General features: G+C 44.9%; 1 protein-coding gene across 4 annotated transcripts; it reads left to right on the forward strand.

Moving 5' to 3' along the window:
- The first annotated feature begins 1,792 nt into the window (after window positions 1-1,792).
- On the forward strand, window positions 1,793-17,571 carry LOC132017845 (butyrophilin-like protein 1). 4 transcript variants are annotated; one of them, XM_059399955.1, is made up of 10 exons: window positions 1,793-2,067; window positions 3,419-3,513; window positions 5,279-5,626; window positions 8,550-8,831; window positions 8,945-9,145; window positions 9,397-9,417; window positions 9,510-9,536; window positions 11,451-11,477; window positions 15,025-15,051; window positions 15,466-17,571. In XM_059399955.1, exons 2-10 carry the CDS (start codon window positions 3,429-3,431, stop codon window positions 16,131-16,133), a joined length of 1,686 nt encoding a protein of 561 aa, XP_059255938.1. In that variant the 5' UTR covers window positions 1,793-2,067; window positions 3,419-3,428; the 3' UTR covers window positions 16,134-17,571. The 4 variants fall into 4 exon arrangements, with proteins under 4 accessions (XP_059255938.1, XP_059255935.1, XP_059255939.1 ...); XM_059399952.1 differs by lacking the exon at window positions 1,793-2,067 and having other exon boundaries at window positions 3,288-3,513; XM_059399956.1 differs by lacking the exon at window positions 1,793-2,067 and having other exon boundaries at window positions 3,288-3,513; window positions 5,363-5,626.
- The last annotated feature ends 1,851 nt before the right edge of the window (window positions 17,572-19,422 follow it).

Raw genomic sequence — 19,422 nt, forward strand, 5'->3', positions numbered from 1 at the left:
TGTCTGAGAATGAAGTTTCATAAGTACAACTTGTGTATTGCAGTTCCTGGCACTTAGTAGGTACTCAATAAAATTTGGTTTTCTTCCCTCTGACTTTTCACAAAATTCCACTATGTTTTCAGGCCTTGAGGAATCCCCCATTGGGCAGAGATTGGCAGTGGCAGTGGAGGGTGGACTTGGAGGATGATATTGGCCCCTGTTTTTTTTTTTTTTTTTTTTTTCACTTGAGATGGATTTTCCCAATATTCCTGAGTCTAAGTGGACATTTGCAGAATAGACCTTTGGGGATGATAACAAGCCCCAGGTTTGCCCAGAGTTTAATATCTCAGACCAGACATCTGGGTAGAAACCAATCACTCCCATGCACCAATGGGTCCATCAGTCCTTGCTTCATGAAAACAGAGTGGATCATTCAGAACAATTGAGAGTGAACACAGGCTGGGAGAGGCTGGACACGTGACCAGGGCACACAGTGCCTTCCTTTGTGGATGCCATGGACATTCCTCAGGAGGTCACATATCAGGGCTGTGGAGAAGACAGGGCACCACTAAACCCCAAAAAGCACGTGTATGGGGCACATTTGCGGATGAGAATGTTGTCGAAGGATCCTCTGAGGAGGTCACTTTAGATGAGACTGGAATGGTGACCAGTTTGGAGGACGATGGTGAACAGGAACAACCAGGGCCTTGTGAGAAGGCCTGAGGCTGGGAAATCTCCGTGAACTGAAGGAACACTGCCAGGCCAGGAGAGAGCACTCTGAGGTCAGAGAGGAAGTTGGGGCTGGCTGAGTTTAGCACGGGGATCCCTGGAAGGGATGAAGCAGAGCTGATATATGATGGTTTGAGAGGTTATAACCTTGGATAGAAAATAAACTTGAGAGGGCGAGGCTGGAGGTGGAGAGGGGATGCCCATGGGGAAGCAGGGACACTGTGTCTGGGTGAGGGGGTATGTGAGATGTGTGTAGAGCTGGAAGGTAGCCATGGATATGGATTAGAGAAAAGTCTTGGAACTTTCTGGTGCACTGGCAGCAGACTGGTTAGGAAAGTGGAGTGTGTGGTGGAATGACCCTCCAATTTCTGGCAGGCATAACTGGGTGACCCTAGGTGCCCTTTACTGAGATGGGGAACTGCAGGAAGGGAGGGGCTGGAAAGGAAGCCCTTGTGCTCCACAGTGTTCCTTCAGAGACCACAGAATCCACCTTTCCTGGTACACACTGTGGCCTGTGGGGAGTCTACCCAGGCCTTGTGTGATAGTATAGTATTAAGAAACCACAGGGTGCTCTCCATTCAGCTGGGGCAGGGCCAATGTCCTGGAGCTGGTCCTGGAAGATTCTGTGATGCGCAGGCTTAACCCCTCTGTTGCCACACTGTGTGGAGCACCTGGGTTATCTCCTGGTGATAAAAAGCAAAGCAGCTGCACTGGGGGCTATTCAAAGTCTTCTGCCACATAGCATTCACCAGCTGACAAGATTCACCAACCAACAGAATAGTTTTGGTAGTGAACAGAAAGTACAAGTAGCCCCAAGCATAGGGCTTTTTTAATCTTGGCTGTGCCACACACACTCCTTGCTTCTGGTCTAGAAGTTAGCCAACATGGAGAGTAGCAGTTGTTCAGCAAAGGATTATGGAGTCTCCCACTGCAGAGTGGGTCTGTGTATCTGTACCTGCCCTGTTTCTGTGGCTCTGATCATGCTGTTTCCTTCCTGATAACTAGGGTGCACCGTCCAGAGGGCAGGGCAGAGTCTGTTAGGGCTGCACTTTGTAAGCTTTCACTTTCAAATGGTGGAAGGAGTCAGCACAGGATTCTTCTGTCTGAGAGTGCTGAGTGCCCCAGGTCCCTGTTTCAGCTGAGGCCTCTGCAACCTGTGCCAGGCTGTGCTTCTCCACTCTCCTGGAACCAGTTGCCTCTCAGACAAGAGGATCGTGTGGTACCAATGTTAGATCTGGAGCAGGGTTTGGGGCTTGAGCAGTGAACCGCGTGTGCAATCTCTGAGAACAGATTTGGGGCTGGCTGAGGTCTCACAGTACTGAGTTAGAGACGCTCCAGAAGTCCCAGGTTTTCAAGCAGGTGAGTGGGTTCTGAAGACACTTGCTGGACAAGAAGAGGAAAGTGGGGAGCAGATGCTTGGGAGGAGGTCGCTGAGATACTGGGGGTGCTGAGAGACTGGGGCGAGTAATAATGAGGTTCTGAGATGACCCAGGACAACTACAGTGGGGACTCCACTTTACTCATTTACTTAATGACATTTCTGTAGCTTTACTAGGAACAGGCACTGTTCTAATGTGCACTGACTCTCCAAGCATACATTTATAGGATACTTCTTATACAGTGGGATGAGATCTTATTACTCTCTCCATATGGCAGATAGGACCTGGGGCAGAGCAGGTCAAGAAACTTGCCTCAGGTGACTCCCGCAGCAGGTGGCTTAGTATGAAGGAGACTGCTAAGGTCCACTGGCTGGACCACTGGCTTCCCCTCTCCCCCCTCAGGGTCAGTGGTTTGAAGCCCTTCTTTTTTTTTTTTTTTTTAAGATTTTATTTATTTATTTGACAGAGAGAGAGATCACAAGAAGGCAGAGAGGCAGGCAGAGAGAGAGGAGGAAGCAGGCTCCCTGCTGAGCAGAGAGTCCGATGCGGGGCTCCATCCCAGGACCCTGGGATCATGACCTGAGCCGAAGGCAGAGGCTTAACCCACTGAGCCACCCAGACACCCCTGAAGCCCTTCTTTTTGACCAGGTCTCATTTTATCCTGTGCTTCCCACTGCTCTGCTGGGATCCTTTATCCTGAGGCCGAAATTCCTCAAATATAGAGAAGATGAGGATTAAAGGTTCATGGGGAATTGTCTGGCCTCAGCTATGAGCAAGTCCACGTCCTTGGTCCTCAGCAGAAAAGGGCTGCAGGAGGCAGGAGCTAAAATCAGGATGAACTCACCTATCAAAGGACCCCAGAACAACATGCCTGTGGTAGGAGCCATAGTGTCCTTCAGGAGGACGCAGTCTGACTGTCAGGCTTCTCAGTCATTCCCTGGTCATAATTAGGGGGCAGCAGAAGAACAGCACACAGGAGCTGGTGTGTCCTTCATGGGGAGGGCCCTGAGTCTACACCTTGTGTCCCTGGACCTCTGTGGTGGCCTGTGACTTACGCAGACATGGAAGAGGCCTCTGTGCTGAGGTGGGAAGGGTGTGGTCCTGTGGGCAGAGCAGGCTGGGAAAGTTTCCAAAGGGCTAGGCGGGCTATCTTGGCATGAGGATTGTGGGGCCCCCACCCATCAGCCTACTGAGCAGCAGGAAAGGCTGTGCTCTTGCTGGGGACTGTTGCAAGCCCTGAGCCCTTCTGTCTGCTCTGAGGCTCAGAGCTCTGGCCTGGCCCTGCTTCCTTTCTGGATGTGTCACCTGCCCCCTGCCCTGTGTCTCCCCAGGTCTGAGGAAATGGAGAATTGCTGCAGGGGCTCTTTGCTGTCCCAACTCTCCTCCCTGCTTCTCCTCTTCCAGCTGCCTGCTGGGGGCTCTGCAGGTGAGTGTGTCCCCTCCCCTGCCCCGTGTCTCCCTGGGGTTGGTGAGAGCCCCCGGAGTTCTGCTGGGGTCTCCATCAGGACAGATGGCTGTTGGTGGAGGCCCTGGCTCTGCACAGATTCTGGAGATGCCCCAACTGCTATTTGAAATTAAACACATAAGAGGAATCCCAGAACTGAAAAATAAGGGCAGGGGAGGCATAACAGTTTTCTAACGAGTTTATGTCTCTAAAGTAAAAAATGTGGATTTCACTATGAAAAGTATGAAAATAATTGTCTCTTTATTTTTTTGTTTCCTGGCTTTATTGGCTTTTTGTTTCCTAGCTTTACTGGTACTTCTATTTCACAAATATTTATAGGGTACTGAGTACATGTTAGGTGCTTCTCTGTGTACAAAGCAGCCAGTCTCTATCTTTACAGAGCTTAAATTCTGGCAGGGACAGCGAGTACTAAATACCACAACCCTGTACAGTCTATGTTTGTTAGAGGAGTGAAGAGCATAGGACAAGGACGTAGCCAGTTGGGGCAGTCAGGGCTGCAGGATGGCATGTGGGCAGGCAGCGGTGCTCCATAAGGTGGTCACTGTATACAGTGAGATGAGAACAAATACATGGAGGAGGTGGGAGGAGCCTATCTGGATCCCATGGGTAGGGGTTCTCCACAGTGAGGAGCAGCCAGACAAATCTCGAGGTGTTCCTAAGTGTTCAAGGAGCAGAAGAGGTGAGTGTTGGCCAGAGCAAAGTGAATGAGGGGGAGAGTAGCAGGAGTTGGGGATCAGAGAGCAGGGAGGGTCTTCCTTAATGGGCTTGGAATCACTTGGGCAACTGCAAAATCATTGAAGGGCTTTGGTAGAGGAGGGACATGATTTTGGTTCCAGATTTAAAGGTTTACAGACATTGCCTAGAGAGAGGATGTCACAGGGAGACTAGTAATTGTCATCCCCCAGGTGAGACAGATGGTGACTCAGCCAAATTTAAGTAGCACAGGAGCTGAGAAGTCAGTGTTTGGTTGTCAGGTGGGGTTTGTCCTGCAGAAGTGTCCTGCTGTGACATATGTACCAGGTCTCAGAACACCAAGGCCTACAAGAGGCTGGGGGCAGTGGGATGAACCCTCTCTGGGAACAGGTAGTGATTTGGGTCCTGTGAGCAGTGGAGTGAAGGCAGGTTTTACTGGAAGTAGCTGTGAGCTCTAGTTTCTAGCACACATAGAATTCAGCAGAGAACAAAGACATAGGCAGAAATAATAAATTTAGGAGCAGGTGTAGGAAGGTTTCAGGTGTGCTGCAATGAGTAGGATGTTACCACTAGGCCATAGTAGTGCTTTTTGGTGAGTTTTCAGACCTGTCCTAAGAGGAGACATGTTAGAGTTGTGGTTTTCAAGAATGCCATCCCTGGGACATCAGTATCTGTTTCTCACCATCTCCTTAAAATGCACATTCTTGGACCCACTCCAGACCTACTGAACCAGGAGGCCTGGGGGTAGAGCCCACCAGTCTGTGTTTCACAGGCCTTCCTGGTGATTGTGATGCCTGTGGAAGGTTGGACCTACTAAGTTAGAGAGTCCTTCATGGAAGGGCCTGGAGTCAGGAGCACAGGCTGTTGAGAGACTCTTTGACACCATTTGTGTGTTTTAAAGTTGTAGGATAAAATTGTTCCATCAGGAGATGTCACAGCTGAGACCCTTAGTTAGGGCCTCTTTCCTGACAGCAAGTTTCCTTCCCTGACCTGCATCTCTCCAGCTTTCTCACTCCTATGTCTGTGTCCACAGAGGAGTTTATGGTGATTGGCCCCTCCGAACCCATTGTGGCAGTGCTGGGTGGGGACATCATGCTGCCATGTCGTGTGTCCCCAGCCATGGATGTGCAGAATATGGAGCTGCGGTGGTTCCGCTCCAAGTTCTCAGAAGCAGTGCTCATCTATCAAAACCAGCGGGAGCAGAGAGAAGAGCAGTTGGCTCAGTACAGAGGGCGAACCTCACTGGTGAAGGATTTCCTCACCCAGGGGGAGGCTGCTGTGCGCATCCACAATGTCCAGGCTTTCGACAACGGGCTGTATACCTGCTTCTTCAGAATGGGAATATTCTATGAAGAGGCTGGTTTGGAACTGAAGGTGGCAGGTGGGTTGCTGATCTATATTTAGAGACCTGTAGTACTGGAATTCGGAGCCACCTCAGGGTCTAAGTTAATAGCCCTCAATTTATATAAGAGGGAAAGTGGGTCTTTCACTCTTCATTTATTCAGTTTAAATATATAGAACTCCTGGTACGTGATAGCTATGTTCTCTGCACCTGGGTATCTTGGTGTAACAAATAAAGGTCCCTGCCCTGTAGAGTTTATATTATACAGACACTAAATAACCAAATAGATAGGATATAGACAATGTTAGATGATGGTGAGTAGAGATTTAGCCAAATAAATATTTTAGGGGTGAGAGTTCCAAGCAGAAGAACCCCCATGTGAGACACCTGAGGGAGGAGTATGGCTGGTGAGTCTGGGTGGAGAGAGAGGCCACATGATTGGTGTGGAGGTGAATGGGAGGGTGGTGCGAAGTGACTATCTGGAATATGGAGGTGTTCCAGGTCCGGATGCACAGAGATGGGAATTATCAGGAGAAGCCCATGAGTAACGCATACTTGAGCAGATATTTGAGTGAAGCAGGCAGTGTTCTGAAATGGCCTTTTGGTTGATGGATCTGTGTGAGGCATACACAGCATAGTGATTGTGGTTCTAGCAGTCAACCGAATTGTTGCACCCTGATGGGTGCAGATGGTGGGATTGGGGAGGAGGTGGATAGGAGTTTTGTTTGTGGGGTAGTGTGGGGGTGGTAATACCAGACCATCAAAGGCTTTGTGTGCTCTTATGCCATTTAGATGCAGGGCTGAGGGAATTTTCAACAAAGCAGTGGAGCGAGGTGTGTGAGGGCAGGTTTGCTTTGGCAGCTGTAATGGAAGGTGTATGGAAGGTGAGCAAGATTGGAGGCCTGGATGTAGTTATGGGGTGAAGAGGATGGCCCCCTGCATTCAATTAGAGACAGTGTGGAGGGAAAGGAGCACTCAAGCATCAGAGAGGTTTGGAAAGTAGACCCAGTTGAGTGAGGAGATTTGGGGACAAGGGACTTCAGGTACTCACAGGTTTTTTTTTTTTTTTTTAAATTGGTTGTTTAGTGGTAGAAATATTGATTTTATGTGTAAGCTGCAGGTTGCTGCCATAATGCTGTGTAACACAGACATAGAAATCTCAGTGGTCTATAACACCAAACGTATTTAATCTGGCATTCAGGGAGTTCAGCTCAGCTGGGCTGTGTTTAGCCAAACCTATCTTAACAAGTTTTACTCATAAATCTTCAGTTATGTAGGGGAAATATAATTAAAAGCATAATCTTCCAACCCAGAATCTTGTCTCTAAGATAGTAGGAAGAAAGATCCTTTTTATTATTAAATTAGCATTAACTACAATGCACTGTGCATCACAGAGATTCTATCAAGATATGCAAAGACAGAAGAAATATCATCTTTTCCAAATGCAGACAGAACTCATTCCATACATGTTCTCAGGATCAACAATTATGATCCCTCAAGTAGGTGGGCTTGTCAGCACCATTTGTCTTAGATGGTGCACCTTATATTTGCTGGAAATTGGGTGAGCAAGTAAGTTAGCTAATTGGCTTTATTCCCAGGAAAACCAAATTCTCCTACTGTAAAAATAAAAAAAAAATAATTCCAGTGTAGTTAACAAAGAGTGTTATATTCATTTCAGGTGTGCAATATAGTGAATCTACACTTTTACATATAGTCAGTGAATTTTCAACAGAAAAAAAAAATATGCACCCATGAAACCAGAAAGGGGATCATTCAGAATATAAGGAGAGATGTAGAGTTTCCCAGACAAATAAAAGTTAAAGTAGTGTTTTTTTTTTTTTAACCAATTCTCCGATCAAGATGACAAGCTGTGATTTCACACGTGTATCATGGTGCCCACTGAGGTTAGGCTCCTACCCTGGCAGAGAAGGGTGAGAGAGGGCTTCTGTCTTCCTGAGAAGTTCAAAGAGAGGGTTCCCAGGTCCTTTAGAAACACATTCTTAGGTTATGGAGCTGGCAAAGGCCTATTTTTTTCTTTTTAAAGTATTTATATACATTTCAAAGAGGAGAGAAGACACCCAGAAACAAAAATTTCCTCAAGTAAATGCTATAAGAAAAGGATGGGAAGGGGCTCTCTTTCCCTATTTTCAGCAGGGATAATAAAATCTTACTTTTAATATATTTTGTCCTGACAGTGGACCTTGGCTGGGTTTGCTCAGCTGGTGTTGTCCAGGTGGCTATTTGTTGATCTAGGACAGCTTCAGCTGGAAATGCTGCACTAGCCTAAAGATGTATGTCCTGTGGCAGAGGACAAGGCAATGGTGGAAGCTGTTTCCAACCTCTGCTAGAGTCACATTCCCTGAACTCTCAGTGGCTCAGTCAAGTCACAGGATGGAGCCCAGAAGCAGAGTGTGAAGGCATTAACAGTAGGTGGCAGAGGGCTGGTTGGATGTAAAGAAGAAGGAAAGATTGGGTGTATTTTCATCATTATCCTCAGAGATGGGGCCAAACATGAATTAGTTCAGGATTTGAGTCTGAAGCATCTGTGAGGAATCCTGGCACAGCTAAACCAGAGATGTGGACATTAGGGAGCGAGCTCAGGAGGCATGTAGGTTGGTGGAAGTGATGACCGAGTGGCAGTGGGTGTGCCCGCAAATGCTCTGGAGAGTGTGTGAGTTGAGAAGAGCAGAGAAGGATGGATCCTGGAACCAGATTCCTCCTTCTGTTCCTCTGGGTGATGGAATTCCCACCCTCATGGCTGGGGAGAAGAGCCTGCTCTCTGGGTCTGCCACAGGTCTCCATGATCCTTCCTTCTGTTCTCCATGGCAGGACCCCTTACATTAATCCTTGTAGGGACCACTCCCCCCAAGGAGCCCCTAAAATGCAATGCTGTACAGGAAGGTTATGCTGGAATCCCTGGACTCTGGGTGGCCTCCCTGTGCTCTCCAGCTTCTCTCTTTAGGTGTGGGCTCTGCTCCTCAAGTGCACATCACAGGGCCAGAGGAGGATGGGGTCCGAGTTGTGTGCATGGCCTTAGGGTGGTTCCCAAAACCCCAAGTGCAATGGAGAGCTCTAAGTGGAGAGAAGTTCCTGACGTTCTCTGAGACCCAAGCCCAAGATGCTGAAGGGTTGTTCACCATAAATGCAACTCTTGTGGTGAGGGACCCCTCTTCAGGGAATGTGACCTGCTCAGTCCTCAACCCCATCTTGGGCCAGGAGAAGGCAATGGCCATTTTCATCCCAGGTCAGTACTACTTCCCACTCCTAGAGGGTGGGATGATCTGGTTGGGGGTCCCTGTGTGTGCTGGGCTGGGCCGTCCTGAGCAGTGCCCTGATGGGGTGTCTGGCTGGGCACAGAACCCTTCTTCCCTCGGAGTTCTCCCTGGAAGCTAGCTTTCATGGTGATCCTGACTGTGCTGATGCTCCTACTCCTTGGGGCTGTCTTCTACATCATGAGAGAACATACTGCAAAGCTCCAGGAGATGCAGGAATGGGAGAAACTGCACAGAGACAAGGAGGAGGACCAGCAGATAAAGGAAGAGGCACTGAAGGCCAGAGGTAAGGCAGGACAGGGCCATGGCAGACAAGTGTGGAAGCTGGTGTAGAGGAAAAGTGGACAGTAGGCCCTTGGCCAGGAGCAGGGGGGCTGAGGAGGACCAGAGAGGACAGGTGCGGCTGTGGAGGCACGAGGGGTCTGGTGTTAGATCTTCATGGAGACATATAGATGCTCTTGTGGGTTTTCCAGGTGCAGTTTTTGCTGCTGTTAGTGATGGGAGTTTATGTGTATTTTTCACTTTTTTTTTTTTTAGATGAACTCCAAGCAGATCTTGGTATGTTGTGTCTTTTTCCCAGAAGTTTCTGTGTTATGTTTGTAGGACACATTCTTGATCTTAGCTCACCTGTTTCCTGTGTTGCCTTTCAGACTGGAGGAAATCTGTTTACCTGGCCTGTGAGTGACTACCCGGATATCCTTGGGTCTCTTGCCCCCTAAGCCATAGTGTCCCCTCTCTGTTTCATGCAGAGACATGAGGACCTGTCCTTGGTGCAGAAGTGGAAACTGGTGGGAGGCAGAGCTTGCTTCATGGGCTTTCCCCATCTGGGCTATTGTTTCGCACATGGTGTTTTGAAACCTGGAATGATGGTGGCACTGGAGTCTGTCGTGCATCTTGGGTTGATCTACTCACCACCTTTGCAGCTTTTAGTTTTCAATGCAACTGGTTCTCAGTCAACCTGAATACTCTGGAATATTTTAGAGAAACTATATAAAGAAATGGGGGTCGTTAAATTCAGGATTGTGATCCCTCCACATAACACCATCGTGGGAGAGTCTTTTCTCTCCAGTTCCTGGAGGTACTGATCACAAAGTGTTGGGTAGAGGACTGGGAAGAGCTTGGCTGGGCATGTCATGGGATAAGTTGTTACTGGTCCAGTGATGTGTTTTCTGAGAACGTCTGGCCACTTTTACCCTAGAGCTCACCTAACATCCTGGTCCTTATTTCATCTCCCCTTTCTGTTATTTCCCATATCTCTCTTTCCTGGAAATCATTGGATGTAATAATGATTTCTTACATTCATGGAATAATGTATACTTTATTCCCTAAAATATTTTCATACATTGTATAATTTTTGACCTTTAAACCAAATTGAAAGCAGATGGAATAATAATTTTGCTTGTTTTTCTTTCCATGTGAAACTTTCTTTATTTTGGGATGCAATTGATTTGGGATTCATTTCAGAAAAATTCTGTGGATGAAATTAGTTAGTATTATGTATTTTCTTTTGGTAATAAAGAATGGTTGGACATGGTGTATTGTTCTTTTAAGGAATACTATTTTTTTTATCAAAATGTATTTGAAATGCATGTTTTGACTTACTGTTGAATCCTACTGCACCCCATAAAAAAGAGAAGAAACAGATTTAGATGTTGATTGTATTTATGCTAAGTCCCTCCCACACTGCTACCAATTTTTTATAAACATGAAATTTCTTTAGAGATTAAAATTCTTCTCCACTGACCCTAGGAGATTTACCTGACTCTGATGGGTTCAGTGTTTCCACAGAAGTTGTGTCTCTTCTATTGTTCATAAAATCAAATGCATATAGATAACTGACCTTGCAGTTCTTGTGTGCATAAAATTGAACGAATAACTTAAGAGTTTTTCCACCTTAGAGATTCTTAATGTTATAATCAACCATTCAGTTCTATGTTATTTTCATTTGTCTCTTTGGACTCTATTGAATTTATTTGTTTATTTTTTAAAATTTTGTCTCTTCTGGTTAAAATTGTTTTTCTTGGTTGACTCTTAAGACTACTTGTCTGTAGGAGAATAGAAGTTTAATAGTTAAAAGTGATTTTGATTTTTAATTTACCTCTTATTTTGATGTTTTTACTCTTCAACTACATGTATCTTTTATTTTTTTTAATTTATTTTCAGTGTTCCAAAATTCATTGTTTATGCAGAATGCCCAGTGCTCCATGTAATATGTTCCTTCCTTAGTACCCACTACCAGGCTCACACAACCTCCCACTCCTCTCCCCTCCAAAACCCTCAGTTTGTTTCTCAGAGTTTGTATTTTAATGTTGTGGTTTTTAACACTCAGGACGCTAACTTGGCAAAGGTCACACAGCTATAACTGGCAGGCATGGAACTCAGCCTGCAATGCTGGCTCTCTGACCTGTGGTCCAGGGAATTTCCCTGAACATCCTATTGTCTGCCCATGTCAGGAGGGTATCTCCTCTCTAGCATCTTTCCTTACTTTGTTATAGTGTTACCTGTAGCACAGAAAGGAGTCAAGTGCCAGTAGATCAATAATATGCAGACTTGTTCTGGCCCATGTCTCACCACGGTGTCTTCCCTTTCAGCCCTGAAGAAGGCAAAACTGTATGCAGGTAAGTGACTCAGTTTCCCGTGGCTTTACCTTCCCAGCCTCCACTGTGACACCTTCTCTGTCATTGGACCTCACATCAGGATGGGGTTGGTGTCTCTGATCTCCTTGTTATGTTTGTTGTGTTCTGAAGACTGCAAGGACTGTCCTTGGGAACACAGATCTGCCTCTATTCTGACCCATCCTCTACTGTAGGTTGCTGTGAGAATTAGCAACACCCTCTGAACACACCTTGTTCAACTGCTAGTTTGTTGGTACAGTGAGAACAGAGTGGTCATTTGTAAGGGCAGTTGGACCATGGCATTGACGGTGTACTTCAGAATTTGCTGTCTCTGGAAGATTTCAGAAATCAAGCTTGCCTGCTTAGGACTCAGGTCTTCCATAAAGGATCCTTTTTTTGAATCCATTTTACCCTGAAATTCCAATCTCTTTTTGGATCTTGCTTTGGTTTTCCTGTTTGTTTGTTTGTTTTGTTTTGTTTTGTTTTTGTTTTTGTTTTTTCTGTTTCTCTGGAATGATTGTCTTCATTTTGCTTCTGCATGCTCTGACTCCTTGTCCAAGCCATGGTTGTTTTGGAAGTAGTTATCTTTATGTCAGCTGTTCTGATTCTCAGATCCAGAGTCTCCAGGATGCTTAGGGAGTCCTGGTAGTGGGTTTGTGAGATACTGGCCATTATATACAAAATCTTATGTACATGTTTGTCTTACAGCATTAAGAAATTAATTTTTTAAAGGACAGTAACTTATAGGTGTTCAAACCATTATCTCTCCTTTTAGGAGAATTCTGGGTTTACCTGATGGGCTCAGTACTGGTTAGATTTATTAGGGGCAATGTGTGAGGATTGCAATAGGAGAGGCTCAGAGCAGTGAAAATTGTTTACCAGAGAAAATTTGGGAGTAAATCAGGGAAAGAAAAGCTGGTTGGAGAAGAGAGGAGGAGATGAGAAGGAAAGTAGAGAGCCTGTGATTCCTCTCAGAGACACTTTGGGTGGCTGAGAGTAGAAGAGACCCTTTGGGTGGCTTTGGGTAGGAGAGAGACCACAAATGACAGCCATGGTGGTTAGAGTGGGAAGTACACAAAGGACATGAAAGTTATTGGGTACACAAAAAGTAATAAACTCCTTGATACATGTTTGAGAGATTTCTGAAAAGACATATTTATTTTAAGGTGTTGGGAAGTAATTTTCTAACTGGGTTTGCTTCAGATAATGAGGCCATCTCACCCTTCCCATAGTAGCCGGCGGGAGGAGTATGATCCTAGGGTTGCTAATGCAATGAAAGGCTATCCAGAGCACCCTCTAGCACTGGGGTGGGTTATGAATCTAGGCCAATAATCCTTTGATTTGAGTCCATAATATGTGCCTTTTCTGTCCTGGCTGTTTCTACTTATGATGAGGGATAAAGCCTGTGAGAACGGAGAAGGGGGAGCCAGGGATGTAAGAGTCTATGGGGACCAGATGTGTGAGGAAAACTCTTTAGAGAGCCTCAATGAATCTTGAGACTTATCAGTTAAAAATGTGAATTAAATAGTCTTCTTTTAGCATCACCCCATTCTCTGCTGGATTGAAATGCCTGTGTTTTAAAGTATACCTTATATATGTTCTCTTTATTTTGTTAAGGACAGACACCCTTACAGTAGAATCAACACTTTCACATTGGTGGGCTCATAATGTGATGTGAACAAATGTCTGATCTGATCTTATTCATGAAATTGGAGGAATAATTTCTAATGAACAGCTTGCTGTGGAAATGAGGTGAAGTATGCGCTTGGTCCACAGAAGTGCACAACATAGCTCTGGGTGCACTGTAGAGACTCAGAATGAAACACTAACTCCCTTTCTCCTCTTCCTTCTCCTCTGCTTGATTTCTTTTCTTTGCTAATCTTTGTCAGTTGTCATATAGAAATGTAGAGTTTGCTGTCAGCTAGTGTCTTAGTGAAGAATAAGTAAAGTTCTCTTTTCTCAAAATGTGACATGTCCACTCACTTCATGTGATCTGTTGGTATAAGCAAATCAACAGAGCTGGACATACTACTTTATCTGAATAAACCTGTGGGAGAATAGGGGTCCCATGTTGTTGGCAAATATTCAAGAACGTGTCCTGTTCTTACATTCTAATCTTCTAATTTTGTTCTGGAGTCTCTTTCCTATTGGAGGTAACAGCTTTACCATGCAGACTTTTCAGGGTCTTATGACAGATATACATTTGCTGTGATTAGTTAGTTTCCTTTCTTCTTCCCAAAGGGGAGTATGAAGGTTGGAGGAGTTTGTACTTCACATCACTGAGGGACAGGGTCCCTGTATTCTTCTCTTGCTCATTTCAGGACCTCACTTTATAGAGGGTAGATTGATATGGTCCTTAGGATAATTGGGTTTGAGGTTCCATCTAGGTTTATGGAGAAATTGTTATTCTACCCCTGCCCCATTCATATCTCCAGTTCCTAATCTTACATCTGTAAAGTCCTCTCTGCCAAAACATATTCACAGTTTCTGGGGTCTAGGACACATATTTGGGGGCTGATCGTGTGTGGTGTATCCTTGCTTTTGATCTCTCTAGGTGATTATAAGGAGAAGGAGATGACTAGACCCAGTGTTTTTGGGTTTCCCCTTACACACAGGGATGTTTTTCCTTGCAATACTCCATGATAAAGGGAAGCAAAGACATCACTTTCTTGCTTTGAACTTCTCTCTCTCCTTCCTTGAATCTTCCCTATTACCTCTTTTTTTTTTTAACGATTTTATTTATTTATTTGACAGAGAGAGATCACAAGTAGGCAGAGAGGCAGGCAGAGAGAGAGAGAGAGGAGGAAGCAAGCTCCCTGCTGAGCAGAGAGCCCGATGCGGGACTCCATTCCAGGACCCTGAGATCATGACCTGAGCTGAAGGCAGCGGCTTAACCCACTGAGCCACCCAGGCGCCCTCTCTATTACCTCTTGATGGGGCAAGATTTCTCTTGTGCCATGTCCTGCGTTCTCCTCACCTATGGCTGAGAGTTATCCTCCAAGTGCAGCTTGTATACAACTGGGTGCAGTTGTATTGCCCCTACCATGGTTTTGAGTCAACTGGCAAGTTCAGTTTAGCCTGTTCTTTATAAGTAAATGGAGACCTCAGAAATTTTGATCTCCTCAGTTCTTTCTCAAAAGAAAATCTAGTTTTCAGGACGGATGTGTGACTAGGGATTGAGAAAGCTTACTTTGATAATGAAATCTGTGCAAAAAGCCTTCTTTTTAGGTAAGTTCCCAGTCCCTCAGTGGTGTTAAGCTTTATGGCTTGGGTTTCATGGGAACAGTGTAGCACGATGGCTGTGGGTGTATAAGAGAGAATGTGTGCATGTTTGTGTGTGTCAGAGAGGACAGAGAGAGACAGATAGAGTGTGTGTGAGAGAGAACTAATGTGAATGAAAAATAAATTCAGCAGATGCATGCTTCCAAAACATTTCCCCTTATAACCCTTGGTTTAGTGTATTTCAGAGATAGGTATCAACTCTGGTCTGTACAGTCTCCTCAAGTCTCTGATTTGTTGTTCACATTTGTGCAATGTGGTTTTCTTGTAGATTGGCGGAAGGAGAAGTTCCAGACCTGTGAGTTACTTCTGTCGTTTGGGTGCTCCTACTGTTATCCCATGGCTTCTGACATCTCCTTCAGCTTGCTGTGGTGATACAGATGCTGGCATCATCAATGGTGGTGGGGTGGGATGAGGCGGTGAAAGTCATGTAGCTGAGATTACTTGGTGTGACTGATACTGGATATAAATGAGTATTCTTTAGTGCTGGAGTCCTGTCTGGCCCTCAAGTGCCCTGTGACATGTCTAACCCCCAGATCAGTCTTATGCTTATTTCTTCCAGTTAGAGGCTGTGTGCTTGAGCCAAAAGGCTCTCATCTCATGAGGTTTAGCCCTCCCTGCATGCAGCTAGGTGTCTGGGGGTGGGGTGGTGGTTGTGTGCCTTATTATGTGGTAGGACAAGTCCTTGAATAATTGGTAACTGTCTCTGCAGTGACTGTCAGTCTGGATCCAGAGTCTGCCCATTCCATCCTTGCTCTTTCTGATGACAAGACTAGTGTGACCTTTAAACACTCATGCAAGGGCTCAGAAGATGGAGTCTATAGTGTCTTGGGTCATGAAGGAATCACATCAGGGTGCTGTTACTGGGAGGTGGAGATCAAGAATGCAGAAAGAAGTGAGTGGGCCCTGGGGGTCTGTAGGAGAGATGTGGAGAGGAAAGGCTGGTACCAGGAATCCCCAGAAAAGGGGTTCTGGGTTGTGGCGATGTATGATAATATATTCGGTTCCCTCCCTGCTAATGGAGAACACATTGTGCCAATTCCCCAGAGGGTAGGTGTTTTCCTGGACCTGAAGGAAGGGGATGTCTCATTCTACAACATGACTGATGGTTCCCACATTTTCTCCTTCCCTCTTGCTTCCGCCTCTGGGACTCTGCTTCCATACTTCAGGTTGAGGTCAGGAAATGTATCCCTGACCATCTGCTCTGGGGTGGGTGGGCCTGTGCAGACCCCTTTACCCTTTAACAACCTTCCTTGTTCTTCAGAGGAACCTGGGAGCCTCCCAGGGCAGGGGTTCAGTTCAGGCTGTGGTGTTGATGGTGATTTCCCAGGGGCTGAATCTCCATTACTCCCCTGTGGTCCTGAAGCTATGTCCCCTTAATGCTCTAACACCAGATTCCTCATGGTGGCTCCTCCTGGAGCTGCAGAGCCCCAGGGGTAATAGCCTCTGAAGCTAGTCCTGAATGACTGGGTCTCTTGCCCTTCTTTTCTGGGTATAGACTGCTGGGGTGAGGTTATGAGAATAGTTGGTTCATGCCTTATGCTCAGGTATTAGAAGATAAATGTTGACTTTTTCAGCTGTAATGGGGTTGGCTTAATTTTGTTATTGGAAGTCATGTTTCTTTTGATCATGAACATTACTTTATGGAATCTTTATATTGTTTTGATATGAAATGAAATGAGGTCTTAATTATTCTGAATAATTAAATGGTGTTTATTTTATATAGTTTGAGTTGTGCAGATGAAACCAGAGGCTACAGGTGGGTTACCTGCTCTATTTAGGAAATGTGCACTCTGACTAAAAAACATTGTCCATCTGAACATTTCTGAAGAAATGTATGGACTTGAAGAAGAGTGGAGTGTAATATTCTATTTTACAGGCTTCCTATTCTGGAATGGATGAGACATACTTATCTTAATGAAATTTAGTAAATATTTGTTTCTTTCTGAAATACTGATGCTACATTAATTCAGGGAATAAAAAAATGAGAGTTTGCTTTTCCTTGTGAGTCAATAGCAGTTGGAAAGAACAGAACTGCTACCAGAATAAAGAGTTAAATGAAGATGAATGTTTTCAGATCCTGGGTGAATTGCAGAAAGCTTTGACCATGAGCACAGTTCCAGGATCTATGTACGGCTTCACAGTCCAATTGTAAAGGTGGATGGAACCCACAGGAAACAGAAGGAAGCCAGACTCTTGAGGACTCAGACCTTGATGAATAAAGGTTTGTTGGCTCCTGAAGTAGAGAATGCTGACTTGTTGTGGTTCTGGGAGAGATGAGAAGACACGGAATTGGAAGTGGAAGAAGGAGGTCACAGATCTCAGTTCCTGCCTGTGACCAAAAATAGGAAAAGGACTGGAGTCCCTTTGCATATTTTTCTTTGTCATGTAGATGTGTCATTTGTATTAATTATCTATTTTCTTTCTCCCTTCTTACCAGTGTGATTTTATGCCAGTTGTCCCTGGTAATATTTCAAAAGTAGTCTCTAGGTAACAGAGGAGTTAAATGAGTGTAGCTGGACTTAAGGAATCAATATAATTGATTCAATGCCTGAGACTGCCTGTTTATTCCACTTTGGGGAAAGACTGAGAACTTTTAAACTTTTAAGTATAGCCCTGTAGATGGGTGAAAATGTGGAGTTGTTGTGTTGTTATATAGAAGTTCCAATGTGAGTAAATGGTTTATGTGGAAGTTGAGGAACTGAAAGTGTGAAATCTGCTCCTTTTCAATTCATTGTCTTTTGATTCAAATCTACCTTGTATGTGCCCTACTTGTTGATACTGGATGTCATAAATGTTTCATTTTTGCCATGTGGCACATTTGGCACCGCCTTTGTCAATTAGTGCACTGTTGGGTTTGGCCATCAAACCCTGAGATGGTGAATTAAAAGACTCCTCCAGACACCTTCATAGGAGAAAGGAGAGGCCTGGGGACCAGACACTCTAGAGGCAAAAGGCCTCCAGGCAAGCTTTTTCTCCAGTTTCATTGGGGTCATATCAATACAGAACGTGCAAGCACAAAGCAAGGAGGAATGTGTAGCCTTAATGGTCAGGACAGTAATATATGGGACAGCGTGTGGTAAGAGCAAAGAGGCTAGGAGTTCATGAAGTACATGAGCACCACATGTGTCTGTTTTTTCTTGAAAATTAAACATTTACTTTCTAGATGAGAGCCTTGAGCCACAGTAAGAATGTGGCCACTTTCAGTCAAGAAATTTCAATGGAGGCATAAATTTCTGGGCATTCCTCCTTTGTTTTTCAATTAGTTTCATCCAGGGAGGCATATGCAAGTCAGATTTTGTTTATGCAGGCACTGAATTTCTACATAGCAACAGAGGGAACACAGCAAGACATAGCAGGAGAAAAACCTTTTTTCTTTTCGTGTTTTTAACTTAATTTAATTTTTTAAAGATTTTATTTATTTGTTAGAGAGAGAGAGAGAGATAGTGAGCAAGAGAATACACAAGCAGGCACAGTGGCAGGCAGAGGCTGAGAGAGAAGCAGGCTCCCTGTGGAGCAAGGAGCCTGATGCAGGACTCTATCCCAGGATGCTGGGATCATGGCCTGAGCCGAAGGCAGTGGCTTAACAGACTGAGCCACCCAGGAATCCCTCTTTTCGTGTTTTAAAAAAAAATATTTATTTATTTATTTGTCAGAGAGAGATTGAATAAGCACAAGCAGGGAGATTGGCAGGCAGAGAGAGAAGCAGACTCCCTGCTGAGCAGAGAACCCAAAGCAGGACTCCATCCCCAGATTCTGGGATCATGTCCTGAGCTGAAGGAAGACATTTAACTGAGTGAGCCACCTAGGTGTCCCACTTTTGGTGTTGTTTCCCCCTTGACCTTATGATGCTACTGAGAGTGGCCGGAGAAGACTTAGTTTCCCTTGCCTTTGGGTGAATGAGTATGGCATTGTAGCAGGTTGTGTACCAGAGCGCTGCCTCCCAGGGAATCTTGTCAGTTCTCTAGTGAGAGTTTTCCTACCCAGCAGGCTTGGTCTGCAGCATGTTGGTGGATTTCTTTCCTCCCTGGGGACTCTGGTCCCACCTTGTCCAATAAACAGAATGTCAGTCTTATTCTTTCAAATGTGTTCCATCTTTTGGATGCTCTACCTCAGCCCTAGACGTAAAGTCTGCTTCCTATATCTTCTCCTTCTGGTTTCCTTAGAGCTTCTTTTATCTCTTTCATAATTAAATACATATTTCTTAATTCTTTATATCCAATTTTCCCTGTTAACAAGAGTGATGTGGTTTCTGCCTCCTGACTGTACACTGAGTGATACAAACATCTAAACTGAATTGTATGTTGGGGGAGGGCATTGCACTGCTCACAGGACATGGGAAAGGGTAGTAGAGGAATTTTCAAATTTATCAAAATATTTATCCCAACAATAAAGTTATAAATATACTCTTTGGTATCTTTGTATATTTTTAAAAATACTCTATGTGTTAATATATTATCTGACATGTTCATCTCCTCTTACAGTCTACCTTGTGGCTTTATGACACTGGATTCCTTTTAGATGGGCTATGGGTATGTTTCCTTTGAAATGGAGAGGAAACAAAGGTATGGATGTGATACGAATTATCCACACAAAAAAGAGGAATCTTTTGAAACTAGTGGACCAGCTGCCCATGTAATTCCAGAAAGAATGGTTAAAACCATCATTC

The sequence above is a fragment of the Mustela nigripes genome, chromosome 5, assembly GCF_022355385.1.
Source record: "Mustela nigripes isolate SB6536 chromosome 5, MUSNIG.SB6536, whole genome shotgun sequence".
Taxonomy (NCBI): Eukaryota; Metazoa; Chordata; class Mammalia; order Carnivora; family Mustelidae; genus Mustela; species Mustela nigripes.

Bases quoted from the DNA above. Each gene is read 5' to 3' on its own strand.
- LOC132017845 (XM_059399952.1), top strand. From the start codon at position 3,384: ATGTGTCACCTGCCCCCTGCCCTGTGTCTCCCCAGGTCTGAGGAAATG. The intron at 9,537-11,450 runs GTGAGTGACTAC...CTTCCCTTTCAG, and splicing joins GAAATCTGTTTACCTGGCCT to CCCTGAAGAAGGCAAAACTG. The intron at 15,052-15,465 runs GTGAGTTACTTC...CTGTCTCTGCAG, and splicing joins GAAGGAGAAGTTCCAGACCT to TGACTGTCAGTCTGGATCCA.